This window comes from Erpetoichthys calabaricus, chromosome 11 (assembly GCF_900747795.2).
Source record: "Erpetoichthys calabaricus chromosome 11, fErpCal1.3, whole genome shotgun sequence".
Taxonomy (NCBI): Eukaryota; Metazoa; Chordata; class Cladistia; order Polypteriformes; family Polypteridae; genus Erpetoichthys; species Erpetoichthys calabaricus.
In genome coordinates, this window is record NC_041404.2 from 124,863,585 (window position 1) to 124,887,311 (window position 23,727).

Consider the following 23,727-nt stretch of genomic DNA (forward strand, 5'->3'; position numbering starts at 1 on the left):
AGGGAGCATGTGGGGGCCATACAAACTACTGAGTACGATTTGGAGTTGCTGCAATGAAATTTCGGCAAAATGGATTAGCCTGCTGCATCATTTTTTCACTTTGATTTTCGGGGTTTCTTTGAATTCAGCCCTATGTAGGTTGATAATTTTCATTTCCATCAAATGATGTGCCATCCTGTCATTCCTAACACATTACCATATCAGTCCATATCAGTAGAGATATCCAGCAGGATTTTTTTCCTATTGAGATCTGATGTGTTTTCAAAGTGTTCCTTTAATTTTTTTTGAGTGGTTTAGTAGTGCAGGAAAGGAAAGCACAAAAACCTAATGAAGGCATGATGACATCACTGAGTGCACAATGAAAACATCAAAACAACCAGAAATTAAAATTTATAAACACATCAAAACAAAGCAAAATATCTTAATTAAAAACTACCATGTTTACAACACTGATGAGAATGCACAAATGGATGTCGGAGCCTTCTAGAGACACAGGCATCTGCTTCAGCAGGCTCAGGGTTCTGCTTCTGTCTTTGGGTCTAACACCAGAGCCCATGAAATGGAATGGTGTGGTCTTTGGAGGCAAAATCACTTACATTTAATAGAACTAAATAGCTTTAGACCTCTAATTAATGAGATGTCCGTGCTGTAACCTGGCTGATGCTTAATCTGTACACGCCATTCTCACCCAGGAATTGGGCCACTTGCTCTTCAGGAAGCCTACCACAGTCATGAGAAGAATTTTAATAATAAATCCAACCATGCGTTTTGAGCAGTTGTGGGAGTCAGAAATAAAACCGGTTTATTACTACACACTCCATTTTTATAATCTAAAGTAAAAAACAGCTTCCATAGTAGAAGACAATACTCCCAGTCAGCAAGTCAGATGTGCAAAAGCCTCTCACAATGGCTCAAGCAGACAATGCTGGAGCAGGACGTGATTGTTTAAACGCTGCTTAACCTCCACACTCCTGCATTTCTGTGACTGTCTGATAAATAAATAGGCAACACCAAGTGTGAAAGACACATTGAGGGCAGGGTATGAAAGGAGGAACAAAAGGCAGAGCCACAACTCTGTCTTAACTCATGGACATCAAGCTGAAATGTTTTAAAATAGTTTACGATCATTGAAATATTCCTGGAGTTGTGATGCTGCATTTCTTTCAATGACTCTAGAAATAAAGATGAAGTTTCATTTTGAATGTTTAAATTAGGGCTCATTAAACAGACTTGACAATTCTTACAGAGCAAATTCACTTTTTGTTCCAGGCAGTATCCCCCCAGCCCCTCACCACCAGACCTCACCCTCAATCAAAGTTCAACAGACAAACTGACTCATGCACACACTGACACTTTCACCCTGTCGACCACTCATTCACAACAAACACACGTCAAGTTGATTCAGACCTTGCAATTCACAAATATGTGAGATCAGAAAGTATATATATATATATATATATATATATAAAGTGTGTTGCATTGAATTCTCTTTGATATTATTATTGTTTTAAATACACAAGCTCAATCATTTAACATATTTTCTCAAATCCACAGTGGTTATATTCAATCATGTAACATTACTGATTAGTCAGGAAGTAACTTTCAAAGTTCTTGAAAATGAAACTTGCAAAAATCAAGCAAAAGTTTAATGTACAATAACAATGGACACTGCATAGTAAAATTTGGTATAATAAAATGAGTCAGTTTCTTTATTTCATTAATTGATACGTCAGTATGCTATTAGTAATCTCGGTTCAAACAAAATGGAATACGATCACAGATTTGACTTCTTTCAACATTTACTTTCTCAAACAAATTTCAATGTATTGAAGCAGCCTGAGGTGTGGTGGAGGAAGGACTGACTTGCCCTTTTCTGATAGGAACCCAAACTAACTTCCACCGCCACCTCCATGGTCTCTCCTCAAGTTGCAGGCCATCTTGTCATTCTTTTCCATTCCAAATTAGTGTGCTTCTCATTGCAGCACTTTTTATACTATTCCAGCACACATGGTAACCACACTCCCCTCCCAAGCCAACAAGTCTGAGTCAATACTGAATGTAATACTTAAGCCTTGACCCGTAAAAAAGTTTTGGGTCAGCCTCCTGTATACTGTATATACTCAAGTATACCTCGGATCCTGAAACCCGAAAAATCGATCATAAAATCAGACCCTGACTTATATGCCCGTTTAAAAATACGACACTTACATTTTTTTTTACATCTTCTTGCTTCCTCCAATATCGCACCAGTTTCTCAGACACATCGAATTTTGTTGCAGCAGCACAGTTACCAATTTCTTTCGCCACTTCAACAACTTTTAATTTAAAACCAGCTCTTATTTTCTTCTGACTGAACCCTCCATCATAGATAAGGGATGCTCTTGCGATAAAGGTGTACGAGGGTGTGAGATACACAAAACACACAACAGTGCAAATGTCACCTCGGAATAGGTGGGTGTTAGCATATCATAATCTCTTGGACCAATAGCATGAGTTTTCACATTCGACTTATACGACCTATATGATAAAATACTGGAAATTACAGTGGAACCTCGGTTTGCAAGTAACTTGGTTTACAAGTGTTTTGCAAGACGAGCAAAAATTTTTAATAAATTTTCACTTGATAAACGAGCGAGGTCTTGCAGTACGAGTAGTTTGTCTGCTGAGCGTCATGTGATCACAACTGAGCTGATGGTTCTTCTCTCTCTCTCACTGCGGGATTGTGGGCAGTCGTCTCCTATTCTCCGTCTGAGTCAGCGTGCCTCACTCATATAGTCAACATCTGTACGAGCGTATAGTGTTTACTACAGCATTAGCATTGTGACAGTGTGCGCGCGCGCGTGTGTGTGTGCTCACGTACGTGTGTGTGCTGTGACGTGCGATTCCCCGTCTTGCACCCTAAAACACGAAGCTGAGTCTCAGTACTTTAGCAACACCAGCTTTATTCAGTTTGAAACGGCAACAGCGCGGTTATTTATACACAGACACAGCAGTCAGGCAGGGCCCTGCACATTTATAATGTTCCTTGTTCCTTGTATCACCCATTGATGGCAGCCGCTTATAGCATGTCCGCGATCTTTTTGGATTCGCTTTTACGGAGAACTGCTACAGCGCTGGGAGACTGTGATTGCTTTGGGACGCTCTTCCGCGTGTCGTCCCGTTGGGTGCAATCCCATAAGAGTTTAGAAACTCACTCACACCAGCCATGATTCTTTTCAAAGGTAAAGTGCAAGTTAATTTGTTTTTTTTATTTTTACTTTATATTGATATACGAGTGCTTTGGACTACGAGCACGTTACCGGAATGAATTATGCTCGCAAACCGAGGTTTCACTGTATATGATTATTAACTTATACACAGGAGAACTTAAATGCGAGTATATACGGTAATTGCAAAGTGGCTGAAAATTTGAAGATTTGTTGAGAAAAGGTCTTTACAGACAAGAGTCCAAAACAGAACTGAGGTTATAGTACAGACAAGGTGGTTTTAAATTCGGAACGGGAAGTGACATCACCTGGGGTGGAACCCAGAAGTGACCTCACAGGGCCCAGATGGAATTTCTTGCATTTGGCCTGCGGGAAGAAAAAGAAAGGATCAGTGCACTCTGCCACCCCTGGTCCAACCAGGAATTACCTTCATTTGAGCCCTTTAGCTGCCTCCCATGCACACATGTGTGACAATTTATAAATGTTAAATTCAAAATAAGCACACTGTACATGGAATATCCACTATTGTGAAGTGAAGCTCAATTCACTTACTTAACAAAGAAACATAGACTGAAAATGAAAACAGAGTTGCCAGTAACCACTGATAAGCAAACATTAAGAAATTACTGCAAAAAGATTATTCCAAAACTACAAAGCTACACCTTCCTGTGTCATTGAATTGTCATTGAATTTACAGAATTGTGTCGTTGTGAATTTTACATATGAAAGCTTATACAGCATGCAGCACAGGTTAAACAAGTAGAAGTGTTCAAAAATCCTGAGAGGGCAGCACATTTCAGTTGAGGGCGGTGACATCCCCTTTTCCACCTGAGTGGTGCCAGTCCAGTGAACAAATGCATGAGCGCTGGGTCTTTCCCATGGGCTGCCAACTGATGATCATGGTTTTAGACGTACAAATCTTATGACAGCCTCTTTCAGTGGGTTATGTAAAATGTTGAATAAAGAACAGGCTCAGTAAACAGCTCAGGGGAGTTTTATCTGAAATTGGATCTAAGACTGGCTTCACACTACAGAACTTGATACGACCTCTATTAATTGATTATATTAGAATTAATGGCTGCAGCTTCAGAATCTCTTTGCCTCTAATGATGTCAAATTATATACAGTGATCCCCCGCCTATCACGGAGGTTATGTTCCAGACCCATCAGTGACAGGTGAAAATACACGATATACAGTAGAAAGACTATATAAATAAACATTTTTTTTATAGTTTAAGCCTTAAAATACCCCTCCCACACACTTTAAACACATGTAAACTTATTAAAACACACTTTGTAAACACATATGATATGTGGATGTCGGGTACAGGATATGAGTAACATAATAATAATGTAGCATACCATCGATTCATTCAAGCCGTAATGGCGAGCGACGTCCATGTAACGCTTTCCTTCCTGAAGCAAATCCAGGAGTTTTATCTTCTCCTGAATGGTCAAGGTCTTCCTCTGGTGCTTAGGTTCACTACTACCAGAAGGCTTAGAAGATGCAGGACACTTTGGAGCCATCGTAGGGCTTAAAACAAAATGAAAAGTTTACACAACGTTTGCTCACAATAATCGTACCACAAGCAAGGTACGCGCTACACAGAGAACTGAGATGCGTCAGGGACCCATGCTCGCTGGTCTTGCGAGATTACACCACGTTAGCAGCAGCCAATCAGAGCCCAAGAGAATGAAAATCTTGCTCTGATTGGTTGAGTTTCCTCTTTCAGCCAATAATGGGCCTTGTAAGAAATCATCTGGGTTCTGTAATGCGAAACTCTTTGTCTACCGTAGTATACAATATACATATATTTAATGATTTGCTGTATTGCTTAAATGTTAGATATGTTCCACAGAAAAATCTGCGATATAGCGGGAGCGCGATAACTGAAACTCGATATAGCGGGAGATCACTGTAAATCACATCAGATGCCTGGTTACACAATTCCCTTGTGACTTTTCATTGCAGTTTCACATGTGACATTGCACTACAAAAGTTCAAGTCTAATTTGAATACAAATGGCTGTAATGTTCAATGACTCTCACCACTGTTTGCTGCACAGTCCAGAATATTCTCTCTTTGCTTCTTTCCTTTCAGCCGCTACTGTTCCATTGTATATGTTGGGTGAGCACTCATTAGCTTAACAGGGGGCAGGTTGATCAATCCCGTTTTAGAAGTGATGGTTAGTAATTAATGTCCCCAAAGTGCTGTTTTAAGATGTGATGTTTAGAGAATTATTACAGTCAACCTTATTATATGCATGCAACAATGAATTAATTGTTAAAGATTTGAAACAAATAAAGCTTTATCTTGCTGTAAAATGCACATGGTTGCAAGACTGATTTTTCTCATACCTTGCTGTTTCTTTACCAGGCTTGAGAATAACAGTTTTAAGGATGATGTCATGGATTTGTTGGGTAGTCTGCTGAGTGCCAAGGACTGCCACATTCAAAAACTCAGGTGGGTCTCTTCATCAGAACATTAGAACAATCTATAGACAAGAACTGGCCATTCAGCCCAGCAAAGCTTGCTAGTTCTATCTGCTTTATTCTTCTAATATAACACCAAGTCAGCTTTTGAAAATCCCTCAAGTCCTACTGTCTTCCACACTACTTTGAAGTTTATTCCCGCGTGTCTATGGTTCTCTGTGTAAAGAAAAACCTCCTAATGTTTGTGTGAAATTCACCCTTAACAAGTTCCAACTATGTCCTCCTGTTCTTGATGAAATCATTCTAAAATAATAGTCTTGATTCACTGTACTAATTCCTTTCATAATTTTAAACACTTCATCATGTCACATCTTAATTAGTCTTCTTTTGCTTAAACTGAAAAAGCTCGGCTCTTTTAATCTTTCCTCAGAAGTCATCCCCTGTATCCCTGGAACTGACCTAGAAGCTCAGCTCTGGACCTTTTCTAGTGCTGTTATGTCCTTTTTTTTAGCCTGGAGACCAAAACTGCACACAGTACACCATATGAGGCCTCACCAGTATGTTATAAACAGAACAGCTATCCTACAGTTTTACAAAGCCAATTGTTAGAAAATTCTGAAAATAAGTAACTAAAATATTTTGATGTATGAAAAGAGGCCTCATTAGACACACCCAGGTGTGCATGCTGAGGATTTATTATTTAAAGAGAGAACAGAAAAGTTCACTACTGCATAGATGTGGTCATGTTGACACAGAGCTGGGTAGCCCACGCTCTTACACCATGATAGTTCTATCCATTGACAGTTAAGTCTATCTATCTATCTATCTATCTATCTATCTATCTATCTATCTATCTATCTATCTATCTATCTATCTATCTATCTATCTATCTATCTATCTATCTATCTATCTATCTATCTATCTATCTATCTATCTATCTATCTATCTATCTATCTATCTATCTAAAGTGTGGGAATCCAGTCAGAAAGTAACTGTACACTGGCAAGTGTCAACAGCTGGTTCTGCATTCGAGATGATTACTTGCAGTTTTACTGTGGTAGGGACTCTTGTACCTCAACCCAAGGTGATTATTGATTGTGAACATCACTGGTGTCAGTGTGTGTGTCTGTGCCTCGTTTATTTCTGATACGCAGTCCTTCTCTCTTTGATTTCATTGCTGACAAAATGACATGTGCCATGATAATGCAGTTTTGGAAACTGGAAGAATGGAGACATTCCCCAGTGCTAAGCAATACTCTCTATATGTCATGAAAGGTTTAGTTAATTTTTTTTTGCAACACAGAAATAGAACACTACATGGGTTAGACCACCTTTACCCACCAATTACAACTTTTGCCTCATTTGTTCGCTTTTTTAACAGCACCATTGAATGCCAGAAGGAGATGTTGGCAGTACCTTTGACTACCGCCAGTCAAAGTTGGTACCTTTGACTATCACAAAAAAATGTTTGGTACCTTTGACTATTACCAAGAGCTGTCGGCATCTTTGCTCATCACAATCAAGTTCCAGCACTTTTACCTAGTGCTACATGCTGCCAACACCATTTTGCCAGTCACCAAGAGCTATTGGCACTGTTGTTCACCACAAGGACCAGTTGGCAACATCACCCCTTATCCCACGATTTCAGACTATTGGCACATTTGCTCACCTTGAGAACCTGTTGGCATATTCTCCCACCCCCAGAGGCTGTTGTCATTATTAATAAATGAGCAGGAGACTCAAAAAAGTTTGGGGTAATGGCCACCCCGTATACTGAAAAGTAGAAAAGTTTTACAGACAAGCTCAAAATAGAACTGAATATAGCAGGTAGACAAAGGCTTTTTTATGTCCGAGACAGGAAGGGGATGTTCCAGGGTGGCTGGAAGTGGAAATGACATCTGTGGTAGGTACTGGAGGAAGTCGCCATCAGGAAAGGCCGGAAATGACATCATTAGAGGGTGGGTTTATGGTGACGTCACCACTTGGTTGCTTCTTTAGCTGGTCTGCTGAGGGACAAAAGGAGAGATGGTTAAGTGACAGCGCCAACCCTTGGTCCAGCTGAGCAACCACATTATTTGAGCCTACTAACCTTCTCCCATGCGCATGTGTGTGACAGCGTGTTTGCCTAATCCCAAGTGTTGGAGCCATGCTTACCCCCCAGCAGGGTTTGTTTCCTTGTTTGCCCATTAGTAGGAGTTGTTGCTGTGTTCTGAGATCATCTGCCATTTCTCCATGTATCCTGTCTAATCATTTCTAAACGAGATGTCTGTTTTTGAGCTGAATAAATCTCTCCCCTATTGTTGCTGTATTTCTCATTTAGATCATAACAAATCTGCTGGATTATAATTAGATCATTAGCACTCAGGTTAACCCTTGTGGATAATGGTTATATTTTTTGATGTTAAAAACAAACAAATAATAATGTCCTTGGCACGGTATCCTGATGTGCTTGAAGCACCAGTTAATCAGCAATGCAATTAAAAATAACAAGCATCTGAGCAGATGTAGCACCGGCAGGTCTCTGACAGCTGCCTATAACACACAGATGAAAGCTTTTTTTCTTCTCTGTCTGCAGCCTGGCTGAGAATGCAATTAGCAGCAAGGGAGCCAAAGCCCTGGGAAGGTCACTGATGGTGAACCGGAGCCTCACTGATTTGGAGTAAGTACTGGGGCGTCAACATCTGAGTCATCCATCAATATTCTTTTTTTAAAAAGAAACCTCTGTGCATTAGTTAAAGTAATAAACAACGGAATAGAATATAGACAAGGTCTTTAGAAATCATTGTAAGCACTTTGGTTCATCAAGTGTATTTAATTGGCTAATAACTAAGTTAGTTATGCCAGTTACAGCACAGCTTAAAATCATCCCCACAGAGCATTATTCCAGCTTCTTACAATCCGAAAGTGCCACAGTAGACCAAGAAATTGTAATTTTGTTTGTGTTCTAGACAAACAGTCTCCATTTATTTTAATGTTATAGTTTTAACAGTGAGTTGAAACATAACACAATACAAACCAGGGTTATTTAGTGAGACCACCACAATGTAGGACAGTGCATTTATCGATGTGGTTTACACCAGATTCTGACCAGATCTACATGTTGCTACAGAAACCCAGATTTGTCAGATGCAGTGACATTTTTCCAGTCTTCAATAGCTCAGTTTTGGGGATCACATGCCCATCGTAGCCTTGTTTTGCCGCTCTTAGCTGACAGGAGTGGAACGCATCAATGCCACTCCGCACACCATGGTTATGAAGCAGTATTATTTGAGCATGTGCAGCCTTTCCATTAACTTGAATGAGTCTGCCATTTCTCTTCTGACCTCTGTGTTTAACAAGTAATGATGAACGAACCCCATGAATTCTCTTTGCCTTGAGTTCAGTGAAATTGTGGAAAGGTTCAGGAATTTCGCCCAGCTTGGCAAAATGAATGAACTCGATGGGGAAGAAGGAACTGAACTAGTTTTGAGGGGGTTATAATGACGCAGTGGAGTTATTATGTTGCATAATCCACACGTGAGTTATCCATTTGTATGCTCAAAATGTCCAAATATTTGCTAAAATAATAATAATTTTTTGCATTTATATAGCGCTTGTCTCACTACTCAAAGCGCTCAGCAATTGCAGGTTAAGGGCCTTGCTCAAGGGCCCAACAGAGCAGAGTCCCTATTGGCATTTATGGGATTCAAACCGGCAACCTTTCGATTGCCAGTGCAGATCTCTAGCCTCAGAGCCACCACTCCGCCACAATATTAAAAAGTTACTTCTGGAAAGATCAGTGTGACACTTAGGGCACGTACAGCTGCCCTAACCCCGACACAAGCAGGCAGGGCACCAATTGCCACACAGCACATGGTTTATTTACACAGTGTTGCCTTCTCTAGCACGCAAGACACAGAGCACAACACAGTCCCTTTGGCCGCCAGTCCTTCCGCTTCCACTCCTCCTCAGGCCTTGTCCTCTTCCTCCCGACTCTGGCCATTGAGTGGTGGTAACTGGCTTCTTTTATAGAGCACCCGGAAGGACTCCAGGTGCCCAATGAGCTTCTTCAGGCAGCACTTCCGGGTGTGGCAGAAGTGGTGCCAAATAAGGCCCTGTAAAAGTCCAGGTGCCCCCCTGGCGGTGGCCACGGGCCCCAGAAGGATGGAGCTTCCATGCTCACAACCTGTGGCCCCTCTGTCGGTCCAGGGGAGAAACAGTATTACAAATACTCTTCCCCCAGTCCTTTCATACTCAGGGTGTCCCGGCTTGGTAAGGGGTCCACCACACAGTACACATCGTAAATAGGAAACACATTTCCATAATGCTCTGCTTTTGAATTGTCTGTGAGGACATGTTGGCCTCACAAAGCATAATGTGTTGCATGGCGAGTTTTCAGTGAAATATTCATCAAACAAGATCACCAGTAAATACAGCAAATTGGCTGTGGAAACACTTTGGCAAATTTCATCTATCAACAATATTAACACAGTGTTTTCACCCACAGAACTTTGCTAAGTGTTATTGTGCATGTGTCACATCATTTTTCACCTCTGAAAACTTCAAAGACTGCCAGTAATTGGAAATCCCAGCAGACTAGTTGTTTCTGAAATGCTGGAACCACAAAGTTTGACATCAACAATTATAAAATGGTCAAAGTGACCTACTGTAGATGTTATCTCTACTCTTTGGGAATGTTTTGTTAATTGATAAACTAAAACTCTTGAGTAGCTCAGCATGCTGTATTTATTGATTTGCACCAACATGATTGGCTGTTTTAAAAAGCAGGCTATTTGCCTTAACCAGCTGGTATGCCTAATTGTATACCAGCTGTTACATTATTACATGGCTCAAACTGATAAACAGATCACCAAACACAAAGCCATCAGTCAGTGTTAAAACCTACATTACAATTAGAAGATACATGGCAAAGTCCTGAACAGAGACATGGAATCTGCCTTATCCGTCTTCATGTGACACCTTCTCCACAATTGTGTCCTTCCAGTCTGAGAAGTAACCATATTGGACCCAAAGGAGTGAAATCTCTGGCAGAGGCTGTTAAGATAAACCAAGGACTTGTGTCTCTAAAGTAAGTTTGTTTCTGCTGTTTGGAGGTATGTTGCACTGCTTTGCTTGCTGAATAACAGTAACATGCACAATTTTTAACCCTTTCTGAGGCTTTTTATGCCAGTAAGTTTTAATTCCAATTGGGCACTTAAACATAATCCTATCTCCTAAAATAATACTTGGCTAGAATTGTGTAGATAGTAAGGTAAAGAATAGCATACTTCGGCTTTGTTATAAAGGAACATCTGTAGTACTAGGGTGTTGTACCGTGTTAGCCATTATGAATGTAGAGAAAAGCCAAGCAAAATGACACCTTTTATTGGCTAACTAAAAAGATTACAATATGCAAGCTTTCCAGGCAACTCAGGCCCCTTCTTCAGGCAAGATGTAATGAAACATTACATCTTGCCTGAGTTGCCTCGAAAGCTTGCATATTGTAATCTTTTTAGTTAGCCAATAAAAGGTGTCATTTTGCTTGGCTTTTCTCTTTATAAAGGAACAGTATTGTGAGGTTAAGACAATTTAAATGTTATGCTGCTTGGCAATGAGTTGACATCCACCCTGCAAGCTGAGCACACTTTTTCTTGCTGTACTCCTTAAATTTAATTTAATTTAATTTAGGTTTAGAAGTGAGGTGATGATTAGTGAGCAGCAGTATGGTTTCATGCCAAGAAAGAGCACCACAGATGCGATGTTTGCTCTGAGGATGTTGATGGAGAAGTTTAGAGAAGGCTAGAAGGAGATGAGTTTAAATACTTGGTATCAACAGTACAGCGTATTGGAGATTGTGGAAGAGATGTGAAAAGGAAAGTGCAGGCAGGGTGGAATGGACGGAGAAGAGTGTCAGGAGTAGTTTGTGACAGACGGGTATCAGCAAGAGTGAAAGGGAAGTTCTGCAGGAGGGTAGTGAGACCAGCTATGTTATATGGGTTGGAGACGGTGGCACTGACCAGTAAGCAGGAGACAGAGCTGGAGGTGGCAGAGTTAAAGATGCTAAGATTTGCATTGGGTGTGATGAGGATGGATAGCATTAGGAATGAGTACATTAGAGGGTCAGCTCAAGTTGGACGGTTGGGAGACAAAGTCAGAGAGGCGAGATTACGTTGGTTTGGACATGTTCAGAGGAGAGATGCTGAGTATATTGGGAAAAGGATGCTAAAGATAGAGCTGACAGGTAAAAGGAAAAGAAGAAGGCCAAAGAGAAGGTTTATGGATGTGGTGAGAGAGGACATGAAGGTGATCGGTGTAACAGAACAAGATGCAGAGGACAACTGAGGCGAACCCTAATGGGAGCAGCCGAAAGAAGAAGAAGACTCCTGTAATTTACCAGTTGGCATGGAATCATTAAATTGATGGCTGGGAGTAAATGAATACAATAATACTAAAAGGCCAGTTAAGGTTGTCCAGTTCAAGTTCCCCAAGTCCTTCAACAATCCGACGAGGATGATTCCTCTTTCATTAAGTAATATTACAATAGACACTTTGAGTCTTTTAGTTTTCTAAGGATTGTGTTTTTATGGTCTGGTGTTTGGGTTATGGCCCTGCTTCAGTGTTATAAAGAGTTCTGTCCCAGCCTAGGTAGAAAGAGAGATTAGAAATCTGATGTGGTATAGAAAGCTGATAAAAAATAATTGAGAATAAAGCATATGCAATACTGTTAAACATTAAATTAACTGATTTAACTTAAGGTACGTGAAAATTGGCAAAATATAGTACTCTACAGTGTATATATAGGTTTAAAAATTATTTCAAAACCAAAGGTATCATTCAGAAATACAACGTTCAATTTAGAAAGATGAACCAAAATACATTCAATATAGAATGTGTGGGAAATAATAGAAATCTTCTAATACTCGGAAACCCGCCTACTCAAAAGAAAGCTGGAAGCTGTAGAGTTTAGGTTGACGATTATAGATACAAGGATTTAAAGAAGCAGACTCATTGCAGGGCACATTTGTGCATTACTTATAAGAAAACTTAATGGATCATAAAACTGTAACTACTAAAGCAAAACATCAAATAAAATCAAAATAAGAAAAAGAATGAGAGTCTTACAGTTTCAACATGGCAGACAACACATACTATACATTTTTTGGCTTGATGACATTCTTGTTCCAAGACTCTAATTGATGATATGAAATAATGTCCATGCATCCATTCCATTTCCAGATAATCCAGATCAGTGGCATTGGAAGCCAGTGTTTATTCTGGCAGCATCGAGGGCAAGGCAGGAACACACACCAAACAGATAGGATTGAAACCCAATCTTCTAATCTCAATCTTTTAAACTCCGTACTATTTACTGTACTACTGTGCCATCACCATTAATGAAATATAAAAAGTTGAATGTAAAATGTGTAAATCAGGAATAATTGGTTACTTCACCTACTTCACAAACCAAGGTGAAGTAACCGACAGCAGTTAATCTCATTCACTAAAAGATGTTAATTGGTTAATGGAGCAGCACCTATAGTGACCATCTCCAGAGAGCACTTTCTCAAACCCATGAGGTTGATAGCATTACAAGATTAGAAAACAGGACACACAAACCTTTGTAACCTGTATGTGCGAGACCATCAATTATGTTGTCTATTTTTTTTTTCTGAATTCACTGTCTTAATCTTCTTTATTTATTTATCTGGTTTGTACAATGCTATATACTGTATACCCTGCCATTCTTTATTATATTCTGTAAGTGCCTTGAGCATGGGAAAGGCGCTATATAAATAAAATGTGTTATTATTATTATTATTATTACAAAGAGAAATATTACTAGAGATTGTTGACCTCAGTAACCCAGTAGGTGTGACCATGTCACATTTGCATATCCAATAGGCTTCCCAATTAAGTAATATTGATTTTATTTTGTTCTACATGGATTCTGATGAAAGGGCAAGTGAGTAATAAGCATGTCAGCTCTTTTTAGATCCTTGCATCTGCTGTTTTTGATTTTCATTGAAGTTCTTACACCTTAACATTAGAGCATCTCTCTTTCATTTGACAGTTTATGCCACTGCTGGTGACTGTTTGAAATTTATCTAGGGGCCGGTTTTTATTAGTTTTTTGTATTTTTGTTCCTCACATTAAATTATTATTTTATGGTTTTTAGTGACACTCTTTCTTTGATTTTTTTTGACTGTACTTATTCTTTTTTTGCTTCTCACTTACCAGTTATCTTAAACTAAATGTGTGTGTTTGGATCTGGGTTAATTTGAAAAATTGGTGCCATGAGATTGCAGGCATCCATGAAACAGACACTGGGAGATGGACTCCTTTCCTTTGACAAAGTTACTTTAGGAGAGCCATTTGGTGGGTAAAAGCACAATTAGATTGAACTGCAGCAGACACTGGGGCTTTAAGGAATCAGGCAGAAAAGCACAGATTGGTTCTAAGGTCCAAGTGACATTTTGCTTTAGCACACCTAATTAGGAACATTGCTTGCAAGCTATTACTTTGACTTTTTTTTTTGCTTTTCGACATTAGTGCTTTGCTTTTCAGCATTGCTATGTGGCTTCTGCATCTGAGGAAAGTGGCTTGGCACAGCACCATGCTGCACAATAAACTGTTTATGTCTTCAGCTGATTGCCCTGTATCTCAGCTTGCAGAACAACTATATCGGAGAAGAGGGTGCAAAGGCGGCAGCAGAAGTTCTGCAGTCCAATCGCAAGTTGACGTCTCTTCAGTGAGTATCATTCTATGCTTAAGATACCTTGGCATCCTTAACATTACTTTTACCTGTCCTTTTATTGTTGAAAAGATTTCTGTATTTTACAGTGCATACTTTTATTGATATACATTTAAGTTTTCTAAAAGACTGGCTTCATAGAATGGTGGTTCGTGCTGCTGCTGCCATGCGGGTTTACCATCCTGGATTCAAATGACTGATTAAGTCACTGTCTGAATGTAGTTTACATTTTTGCTAAGTTCTTCTAGTGTGTGTGGCTGTTTCTTTAGGTGTTCTAGTTTGTCTTCCACTTTCAAAAAATGTACATGTGAATTTAATAGGGGCTCTAACTTAATGAACTCTGGCTTCTCTCGAAAATGAATGGACGGGTGAAGTATATATTAGAATTAAAGGTCACATGTTTTTCATGTATCTTCAGAATTTGCAAGAATCGCTCTGTGTCGAGAAGACCACCACTTAAACACTGAGCAGTTCTTTTGCTGTCTGAGTGGATTAATTGGAGTGCAGTTTTGTAGAAAGACTGTTTATTTTTATATACTGTAATTGCTTTCACGTGTACTGATTATTTAAGGACTTTATAATATACGAAATGAGCTCAGTTTTTATTTGTGAATCTTGAAACAAGCAAGAACCTAGCTGAGATCTAATGGGTGAATCAGAGACTCTGGGAAAGCTATGTCTGATATCAAGTCAACTAAGAGGTGACATGCAGGTCAGGAATGTGAATGTGATGTTTGCATGTGAACATCCATCCATCCATTGTCCAACCCGCTGAATCCGAACACAGGGTCACGGGGTTGGCTGGGATTGGCTCCAGCAGACCCCCGTGCATGTGAACAGAAAGGCCCTGAAATGGAGAGCAAGCCAGTGCAGTGTAGCCATTTGAACAACTGTGAGCAATTCAAGGAATCGTAGGGACCTGTATGTGAATAAATGACTCCTCACATGAATAAGAGGTCACATACAGTATGCCAGAGGTTCAGTGGGTTTGTGTTAAAGAAGAAGGATCTGAAATTGGGCAGGGGCTAGTGCAATAACCAGTTAAGGAGTTGAGAATGAGTTAAAATTGACTCCTGAAGTGGAGAGAAAGTCAGCTAACATGTTGTGTATTAGCAGCAGGTCCTCAGATAAATGAGGTCAGTTGCATATTTTTTATTAATTTTATTTAAGGGACAGAACATAATAACAAAATCCAACTACTTGAATGAAAGGGACATGACAAGTACAATAATATGTCCCGAAGGCAATCATGAAAATCAGCACTCATCCCTTACCTGTTTGAGAGAGCTATATCAATAGATCTGTCGATAATAACCAGAGGAGGGTCACAGGGACGTTGGAGCCTATCCCAGAAAGCATGAGGTTCAAGGCAGGAGCAATCCCCGAATAGGACACCATTCTATTGCAGGGTGAACAAACACACTAGGGTCAATTTAGCATTGCCAATCCGCTATGCAAGCAGCAGCTCCATATTTCTCACTGTTCTGCTTTTTGTTTCTGAACCTCTTTTATTTATTTTAAAAGCTTCTATAAAAAGCCAAATTTCCCCTCAGGAACAAATAAAGTTCATTCCAACCAATGAACCAACATGCATGACCTTGGAAGGAAACAGATTACCTGGAGGAAACTCATGTGAACATTTGGAGAACATGCAAACTCCACACAGGGAGCACCAGGGACATGTACCCCAGTCTCCTTGTTGTGAGGCAGCAGCGCTACTACTGTGCCACCCTAGCGCCCTCTAAACAGTTCTTTGTATAGAATTAAACAGCAAAATAAAATGATTCAGCACAGCACAGCCACGGCATGTATACTTTAGAATTAGATTCTACATAATTCTCATTAATGTAATTCTACATTAGAATTCAATTGATGAGTTCTTGTCAAATTCTGAAAAAAGCTCTGAAGGGATCCTTCTAAAGAAAATTCATTTTTTCCAATATGAGTTAATATAAATGTCACTATCCCACGGAGTTCTAGAAGGTATATTGGGATTCTTTCTGCTGCATAAAAGAAGGCTTTGTAAAAGTAGTGCAGTGTGGGAAATTAAAACTGATTTATCACAAAGAAAGAGGGGTTAATCACCTAGTTAATTAATAACCAGCTTTTCTTCAATTAATTCAAACAAGATGTCCATAAAGACGGAAGCCAAATTAATGTAGGCTGTGAGGGATCTCTGTTTCACTTTCCAGCCGGGATGCCAGAAATATGAAGAGATCTGTACGATTTATGAGCAAGGTTCATGAATTTTATATAAGAACTATTGTGAAAGAGACAGCCGGACATACAACGAAGGTTTGGGGCAGCCACCCGTATAGTTTCCCTGGCTGCAAAATGCTTTAAAGTAGTATACAATGCATACAAATTAGAGTCTAAAACAGAACTGGTATGGAGGGTGAGGGGTTTTTATAGGTGGCTCATAGGAAGTGACGTCCTTGGGTCCGGGACAGAAAGGATTTCTCGTGTTTGGTCTGCAGAGAGAAAAGAGAGAGGTTTAGTGCACCCCGCCGCCCCCCGGCCTGGCATGAAATTGGCATTTCCTGGTCCCTTTGGTTGACTCCCAAGTGCATGTCTGTGATATGGTCCCCCCCTAAGTCCAGACCCATCGGGTCGGGCGTATCTGGCCGAGAGGTCATGACACCTTGAAAGGGTATCGGTATTTGCCTGTAGGTGACCCCGGCAGTAAAAGACCGAAAACTTGTGTGACTGGAGGTCCAAAAACCACCTTGAGACCTGTGGGTTCAAGAGAGCGGCACCCTTGACGAATCTCACAAAAAAGAGAGATGTTTAGTGTACCCTGCCTCCCCCTGGCTTGGCGTGGAATTGGCATTTCCTGGTCCCTTTGGTTGACTTCCAAGCGCACACGTGTGACACTATAAATAAGTTTTGTGTAAGAAGTCTACATTAAACACTGTACTTTCACAAATAACCTAAACACTCTTGTTGAAATAAACAGAAAAATGCTATATATTTATAACATAAGGATAATAGAAGATGAATATATGTAAATACATATACTGTATATATGAACTTAGATATATATAGATAAAAGACAGTAACAGACAGCACAAAACATAAAATTACGTTAGCTTAGCTGAACTTTTTTCCCCTTTAGATAAAGGAACGTAATTAATGAATTTTGATCTTTCATATTGATAAGAAGGATACGTTCCTTAGCTGCTTATGTAGTTTCTGTTGTCTGCAGTGTGAAGGTAGTGTTGATTTACTTGCAGCTTATCTGCACTGAGTTTTTGTGTGTGCAAGTTGCTGCTCTTCCGTTTCTTACTGGATTTAGGTAGAAACTTAATAACTGCCAGAAGTTATCTCTTACAAGGTTGTTACCTTTTAGTTACAGTTACACCAATTAGCTGGCTTTATCCTAACTACTAAGATACAATTAACAGTTCTTGGTTTTAAAGTAGGTGTACTTATAGTTCTGCTGTAGTTGTGAATGGATACATTTCTTCCCAATTCTCAAATTTTAATGGAGATATCCCTTTTCTGTCTACCTCCAAGATCGTCAAGGCATAAGTTTCGAGAGATGCTGTCTGAGTCTTCATTTAGATTATCAAGTATCGCTTCACTGGTAGACATAGGTGAATAATACGGGAAGTTAGGTAGGTTGGTTTTGATGATGTTTCTAATTTGTATATAATAGAAAAGATGTGTCACTGAAAGATTCCATGTGGAGCACAATAGTTCAAAAGATGCAAAAGCATCATTAATATGGGGATCTGAAAATGTCATAATCCATAGTGACTTTCATGGGTTGAATACTGCGTAGGTTAAAGAATGCTGAAATAGGTGATTGTCATGTATCAGGACAACACGTTAGAGCTTCTCTTAAAATGTCTCTACATTTGGCTCCATATCTTTATCAAATGATGAACCACTGGTTTGCTAGTATATTGGCAATAATTAATGATGACTGATGCACATATCACAGAATACAAAGACGTTGTTGAGCAATATTTCACTTCCATTGCTATCCATGGAGTTGTAGTTTTATGGACCTACCAATTTGCAACATTTATTGTACAGATATTTTAAGCCCTTTCTACCATAGTGTTGTCTTTTTAAATTTGTGACCATTTTAAATTTCATATAAATGCTGTTAACACTGAATTAAACTTTTTGACAAAAAAGTTTTGTTATTTTTACTGTGCAGTATATAGGGATATTTTTTGATGATATTGATTGTTCTGGTTAGAGTTGAAGATGAAGGAAGGGCCATCTGTTACCAACTGGCTTGATGCTCTTAATCATATTGCCAAAACTGTTTTTAAAGTGATTTTTATATTTTCTTGAAAGAATTATTTTTAAGAATTTAAACTGTTCTGATGCAATCAGAAAAACTGACTTGTGAAAGAATTCACTGGAAAAAGTATGCCTTTATTTAAATTAATTTTGAAACCAGAAATCTTATTAAATTCTCCTAATAAATTTGTTACTAATGGCAAATGTAAGAATGGGATGAAGATAAAGATGAAGACCGCCAGACCATCAAGCTAAAGAGCCTTTCAGTGACAGATTAATGGAATAAGGTCAGGAACCTGTTGAAGTTTGTTGGTGGATAGAGAGAAGTTTTAGATGCCAGCTCAATGTCTGGGTTGATATTGGCCAAGCAGACAATGTAGTCACTCAAAGAAGGTTATGATCAGCATACCTGTTTGGTTCAAAGGTTTGTAATAGTTCTCTTTAGTGGGATCTGTCTGTGCCAAAAGATCATTTAAGCAAGGAGCAAGCTTCCCCAAAGCTGAAGTGTGTACAATTCCTGTAAACAAGGGCACATCCATGGAGCTTGAACTGTTTGGAGCCCCGAGGGACACCTAAATAGGGTGAGAAGTGACCATTACTGCTAAGGCTGATAGAGGCACTTGAAAGTGTTGCTGTGGTCATGAAAAGGATATACTTGAGATTAGGATCAGGGAAATACTTTTAGCAGGAATATGTAGAGAAACATAAAATAGTTTCTTTAATATTAGAAGACATTCATGAGTGCTTTAGTGTAGTTTTTAATCTGTTTCCCCCAGTGTCGGAAAGGAGAACATAAGTAAACCTCTGAACTGGTCAGATGCCATGTGTCTTGGTGACTAATTGGAGAATCTTTTTAAACTATGTACTTTATTTCCAGCTTACAGAAGAACTCTATTGGTGCAGAGGGAGTGAAAAGGATTGCTGAAGCCTTAAAGACCAACAGAAGCCTGAAAGATCTCATGTAAGTAAAGATGATGATTGACTCAGAGCCCAAGTCACTGTCATAACATCAAGTGGTCCCTGGACAGTGGCAGGAGAACGGAATAATTTGATTAATACCATCTGATACATTTGATAGATCAGTCTTCTTCAGCTTCTCCGGTGACCTCAGGCACATCTTTTAATGCACCTCGTATGTGTAATTTATAACATGAGTAGGCCTGCTCACATAATGCTACCTTAAAAAGTGTACATTAGGAAGAAAGATTTTTCAAAGTTGTATATTAAATAAATCATACAGAAGTGGGAGAAGAAGATACGGTCTAAAATAGTTTATAGTCACCAGTTGTTCAGGAATTAAAGCACTGGCTAAATGTAGGTAATTATTAATAAATGTGTGCTTTGCTTTTTCATTATCAGTTGCTCAGATCCATTAATTATTGATTCCAGAGTATAATTTTAGCGTAAATTATGAAGCTTCTTTTATAGTATTAAAGCTTATCCTAATTTATTTAAAGCTCTTTACTCCACCCAGTGGAAGGATTTGTTATTAACCAATTCAGTGTAACAGAAAAACAAAATCGATTGGCCTCTGGATATTGTTTTAGCCGTTCAATTCTTACCTTCATTTTATGTTATATTTTAATTAGTTGCTTCATTTCTGTTCCTGTTCTGTATAATCAGAAATTAGCCTCAGTGTGTGATTCATTTTTTGGGACACTTAGCTTTAAAGTAGGTGCACAAAATGGATGGCTCACTGAATTATTGCCTTTGCTTTATGTGTCTTGATCTTTAATTTCAAAACATGCTTTGCAGCTAACAGTTGACCTTTTTAATGTTTCTGGATAAATTAACAGTTATAGGCAGCAGGCATTGTTAAAAAGTATGTCATATCCTGTAGCTGTTTCACTCTGTTCTTCAAAAGAACTGAAGATTATATTCAGTTATAGTCATATTTTGGGGAAATTCCTTACAGTAAAGAAAATAATTGAGTGTTTCTCTTTCATGGATATAAAACTTTTACATACAGGCAGGATTGGTAATAAATTTGTTGGAAAGAAAGCCAGCATACATTGGTTGGTTTCTGGCGATGGTGTGAGAACCCTTGATGGATACTGAGACCCTAAGTAGTGTACCTGTTGCAGCCCCCATTCCTCATCACCTCTCCTGTCAGTGTGGGTTGAGAGACCCTCTCTGGTTGTGGGACTGTAAAGTCACTTACTGTAGCTTGCTTAAAAAAGACCTTGACTGTAATTTTAAATCAAGCCATCTGTGTTCCTGACATGCTAAGACAGGGAATTCCTTCAGGCCATTTTTAGTTGTTTCTGTTCATTATCTGAATATGGATAGAGGTGAGTCCTTCAGGAATCTAGAATCCCAACTGCAATGTTATGATTTGTAAGTTTAAATCCTGGGATGCAGATTAATAACATTGCATTTAATTTATAACCTTATGTTTAATTCATAAATCAGTTCACCTTTATTAGTGATAATTTATCTGCTTCTGTGGCCAATTGGCTGATCCTCTCAATTACCAGTCACATTAATATTGGAAAAGCCTACAGTTTAATAGGGTTAAACGGTGAAATACATCTCACCACGTGATGTATCGATGGGGAAAGTTGTCACCTTCAATGTTTAAAAAAAATAAAAAGGTCATGACTTCATTCTAATGATTTTCTTTCAATTCCAGATTACTTCATGCTGGGTGGATATTTTTGCTGAAAATGGAAAGTGTCATTAGGATTACATTTGTTTCAGGGAAGCGGGTGGTTGAGTCTTTTAAACCACCCCCTAGCTACACCCCCAATTTACAGTAGGCTTATCAGTACATTTAACTAATATGCATGTCATATGTATCCAGATAATTTCCATAAATTAATAAATGTAGTAAAGCGAACACTACAGAGGCCCTTTGTCAAAGTTTGCTTCCAGTGTGTAAATCACCCTGCACTGGTACGCTCAGGTGATGTTTCTATAATTTTCCAAATAAAGTGGCAATGTGGTATGTATTAATTATTATAGCACAGTATTTTACTGTTATCTGTACACATTACAATACTATTACTGCCACTACATTAATAGTATACCTGCTGCCCATAAATAACATAATCACAAAATTTAGGACAGGAGAAGAACATTTACTTTATTCTAAAAACAAGAAAAGATGAATTATTCAATATGGAAAAACAGATTCTAAGTTGAATTTTCAGATTATTTTGATTAATGACATTATATTCATCTTGTCCTGCTTCATGTTCCATTGAAGCCACCCTAAATGACAGGTTTTTCTTTAGGCTTTCCGGAAACCAGCTGGGAGATAAGGGGACTGTGGCATTAGCAAAGGCACTGAAGGAAAACAACAGCGTTGCCAATCTTGAGTAAGTATGGTATGCTGAGTCGACCAAAAAGCAGGTGCTTTGTGAAGCATGTGTGTGTGATTTGTACATTTAACGTGTAATTTCAGCCTCCAAAGCAACTCCATCAGCAATAAGGGAGTAAGCGCACTCACAGAAGCTCTTCGGCACAACACGTGTCTAGTTGACTTGAAGTAAGTACTGCAGTGCGTCTGGGATCCATTCATATGTTTTTGAGCCTTATGCGTTGTGTTAGTTTTCCAGCTTGAATAATCTGTGCTGGTTTGAATATGGACAACATTATAGTCATCGTCACCTTTCTGTTTTTCAGCCTTCGAGAAAATTCCATAGGGGTTGAGGGTGCCAAAGAGATTGCAAATGCACTGCGAGAAAACAAGTCACTGAAGAATCTTGAGTAAGTAAGGGGCCAAGTGAAGATGAGCTTTGTTGGCATGCTGTCAATTCAAAGTGCACACTGGGCACGGAGGTCATTTTGCTTGCCGTTTGATTTAATGTATGTGCCTATCAATGTTTCTCTGTGGTGCTCATTTCTTAATTTTAAATGATATCTGCATTTTGTGTAGGGGATGTTTACAGCTTTGCTGCAGTACCTGTGAGTTTGATCTCCAGTCATCTGTTTGTTGAACCTGCCCTGTCAATTAGCAGAGGTCACTCATTTCTTCCTCATTTCCCTGTTTATTTAGAATGACATCGATTTATTTAGAGACATCATTTCTGTTTTATTTGCTTTATTTTTATTTTGTTTGTTTTTGCTGTTTGTTTGAATTACAAGCCAGTAGTGTGTTCAAAAGTATGGATGGAGGGATGACCAAGTTAGATGGATCAATAGATACTCTAGATTGGGAAAACCTTGAGTTTGGATAAAATGTTTCAAGTAAAGTTCAGTACAGATAAATGTAAAGTTTCAAACATGGGAATATCTCTTTGACATACTTACACAATGGATTTGTCAAGATTTAGAAAATGCACTTTATGGAAAAGACCTAGGAGGCTTGGTGCTGGCTATAGCCATGCAGTATGTATAAAGCAATTAACAAAGGCAATAAGATTCTGTGAGGTGTGGCAGATGAAGTACAAAGTCAGAACACGTTTCTGTTTAACCTGTGAAATACATATTTGAAGCAACATCTGATATAGTGTGTGCCATTTTTTATGTTTATATTGCAGTAAGGATAGAATCTATACTAATAAAAGGCAAAGCCCTCACTGACTCACTCATCACTAATTCTCCAACTTCCCGTGTAGGTAGAAGGCTGAAATTTGGCAGGCTCATTCCTTACAGCTTACTTACAAAAGTTAAGCAGGTTTCATTTAGAAATTCAACGCGTAACGGTCGACAACGTCTGCCATTTTTAAACTTTCTTATTTATGGCCTCATCTTCATGAAATTTGGTAGGCGGCTTCCCTGCGCTAACCGAAACCAATGTACATATTTATTTCGGTGGTATGATGCCACTGTCAGCAGCCATATTGAACTTTCCAACGGTCTTTGTTAGATATGGGCCCATCTTCAAAAAATTTGGTACGCGGGTTCCCAACGCTAACTGAATCCTACTTACATACATATATACGTCCATAGCCTGCAGCTCAGTCGCCGTGTGAGGCGGCGTTGGGTTCCCCATCCCCACGCTTCCCACGTAGTTGGCTGCCTGCTTATATAAGGCCGTCTGTCGCTCTGGTCTCTTCATTCCCTTCCTTGCTTAGCCACGGTATTCACGTCTCCCTGCTGATAACTGCAGCCTTTTTATTTAATCCACGGCTTCTCCGCTGTTTTATTGTTCGT

The 23,727-nt window shown here is 39.1% G+C and overlaps 1 protein-coding gene across 1 annotated transcript in view; it reads left to right on the forward strand.

Moving 5' to 3' along the window:
* Positions 1-23,727, forward strand: part of nlrc3 (NLR family, CARD domain containing 3) — a 69,306-nt gene that overhangs the window by 36,200 nt on the left and 9,379 nt on the right. Inside the window, 8 exon segments of the mRNA XM_051933456.1 lie at positions 5,584-5,670; positions 8,215-8,298; positions 10,624-10,707; positions 14,284-14,367; positions 19,505-19,588; positions 21,864-21,947; positions 22,034-22,117; positions 22,255-22,338. Of these exon segments, the coding sequence (XP_051789416.1) occupies positions 5,584-5,670; positions 8,215-8,298; positions 10,624-10,707; positions 14,284-14,367; positions 19,505-19,588; positions 21,864-21,947; positions 22,034-22,117; positions 22,255-22,338 (675 nt within the window).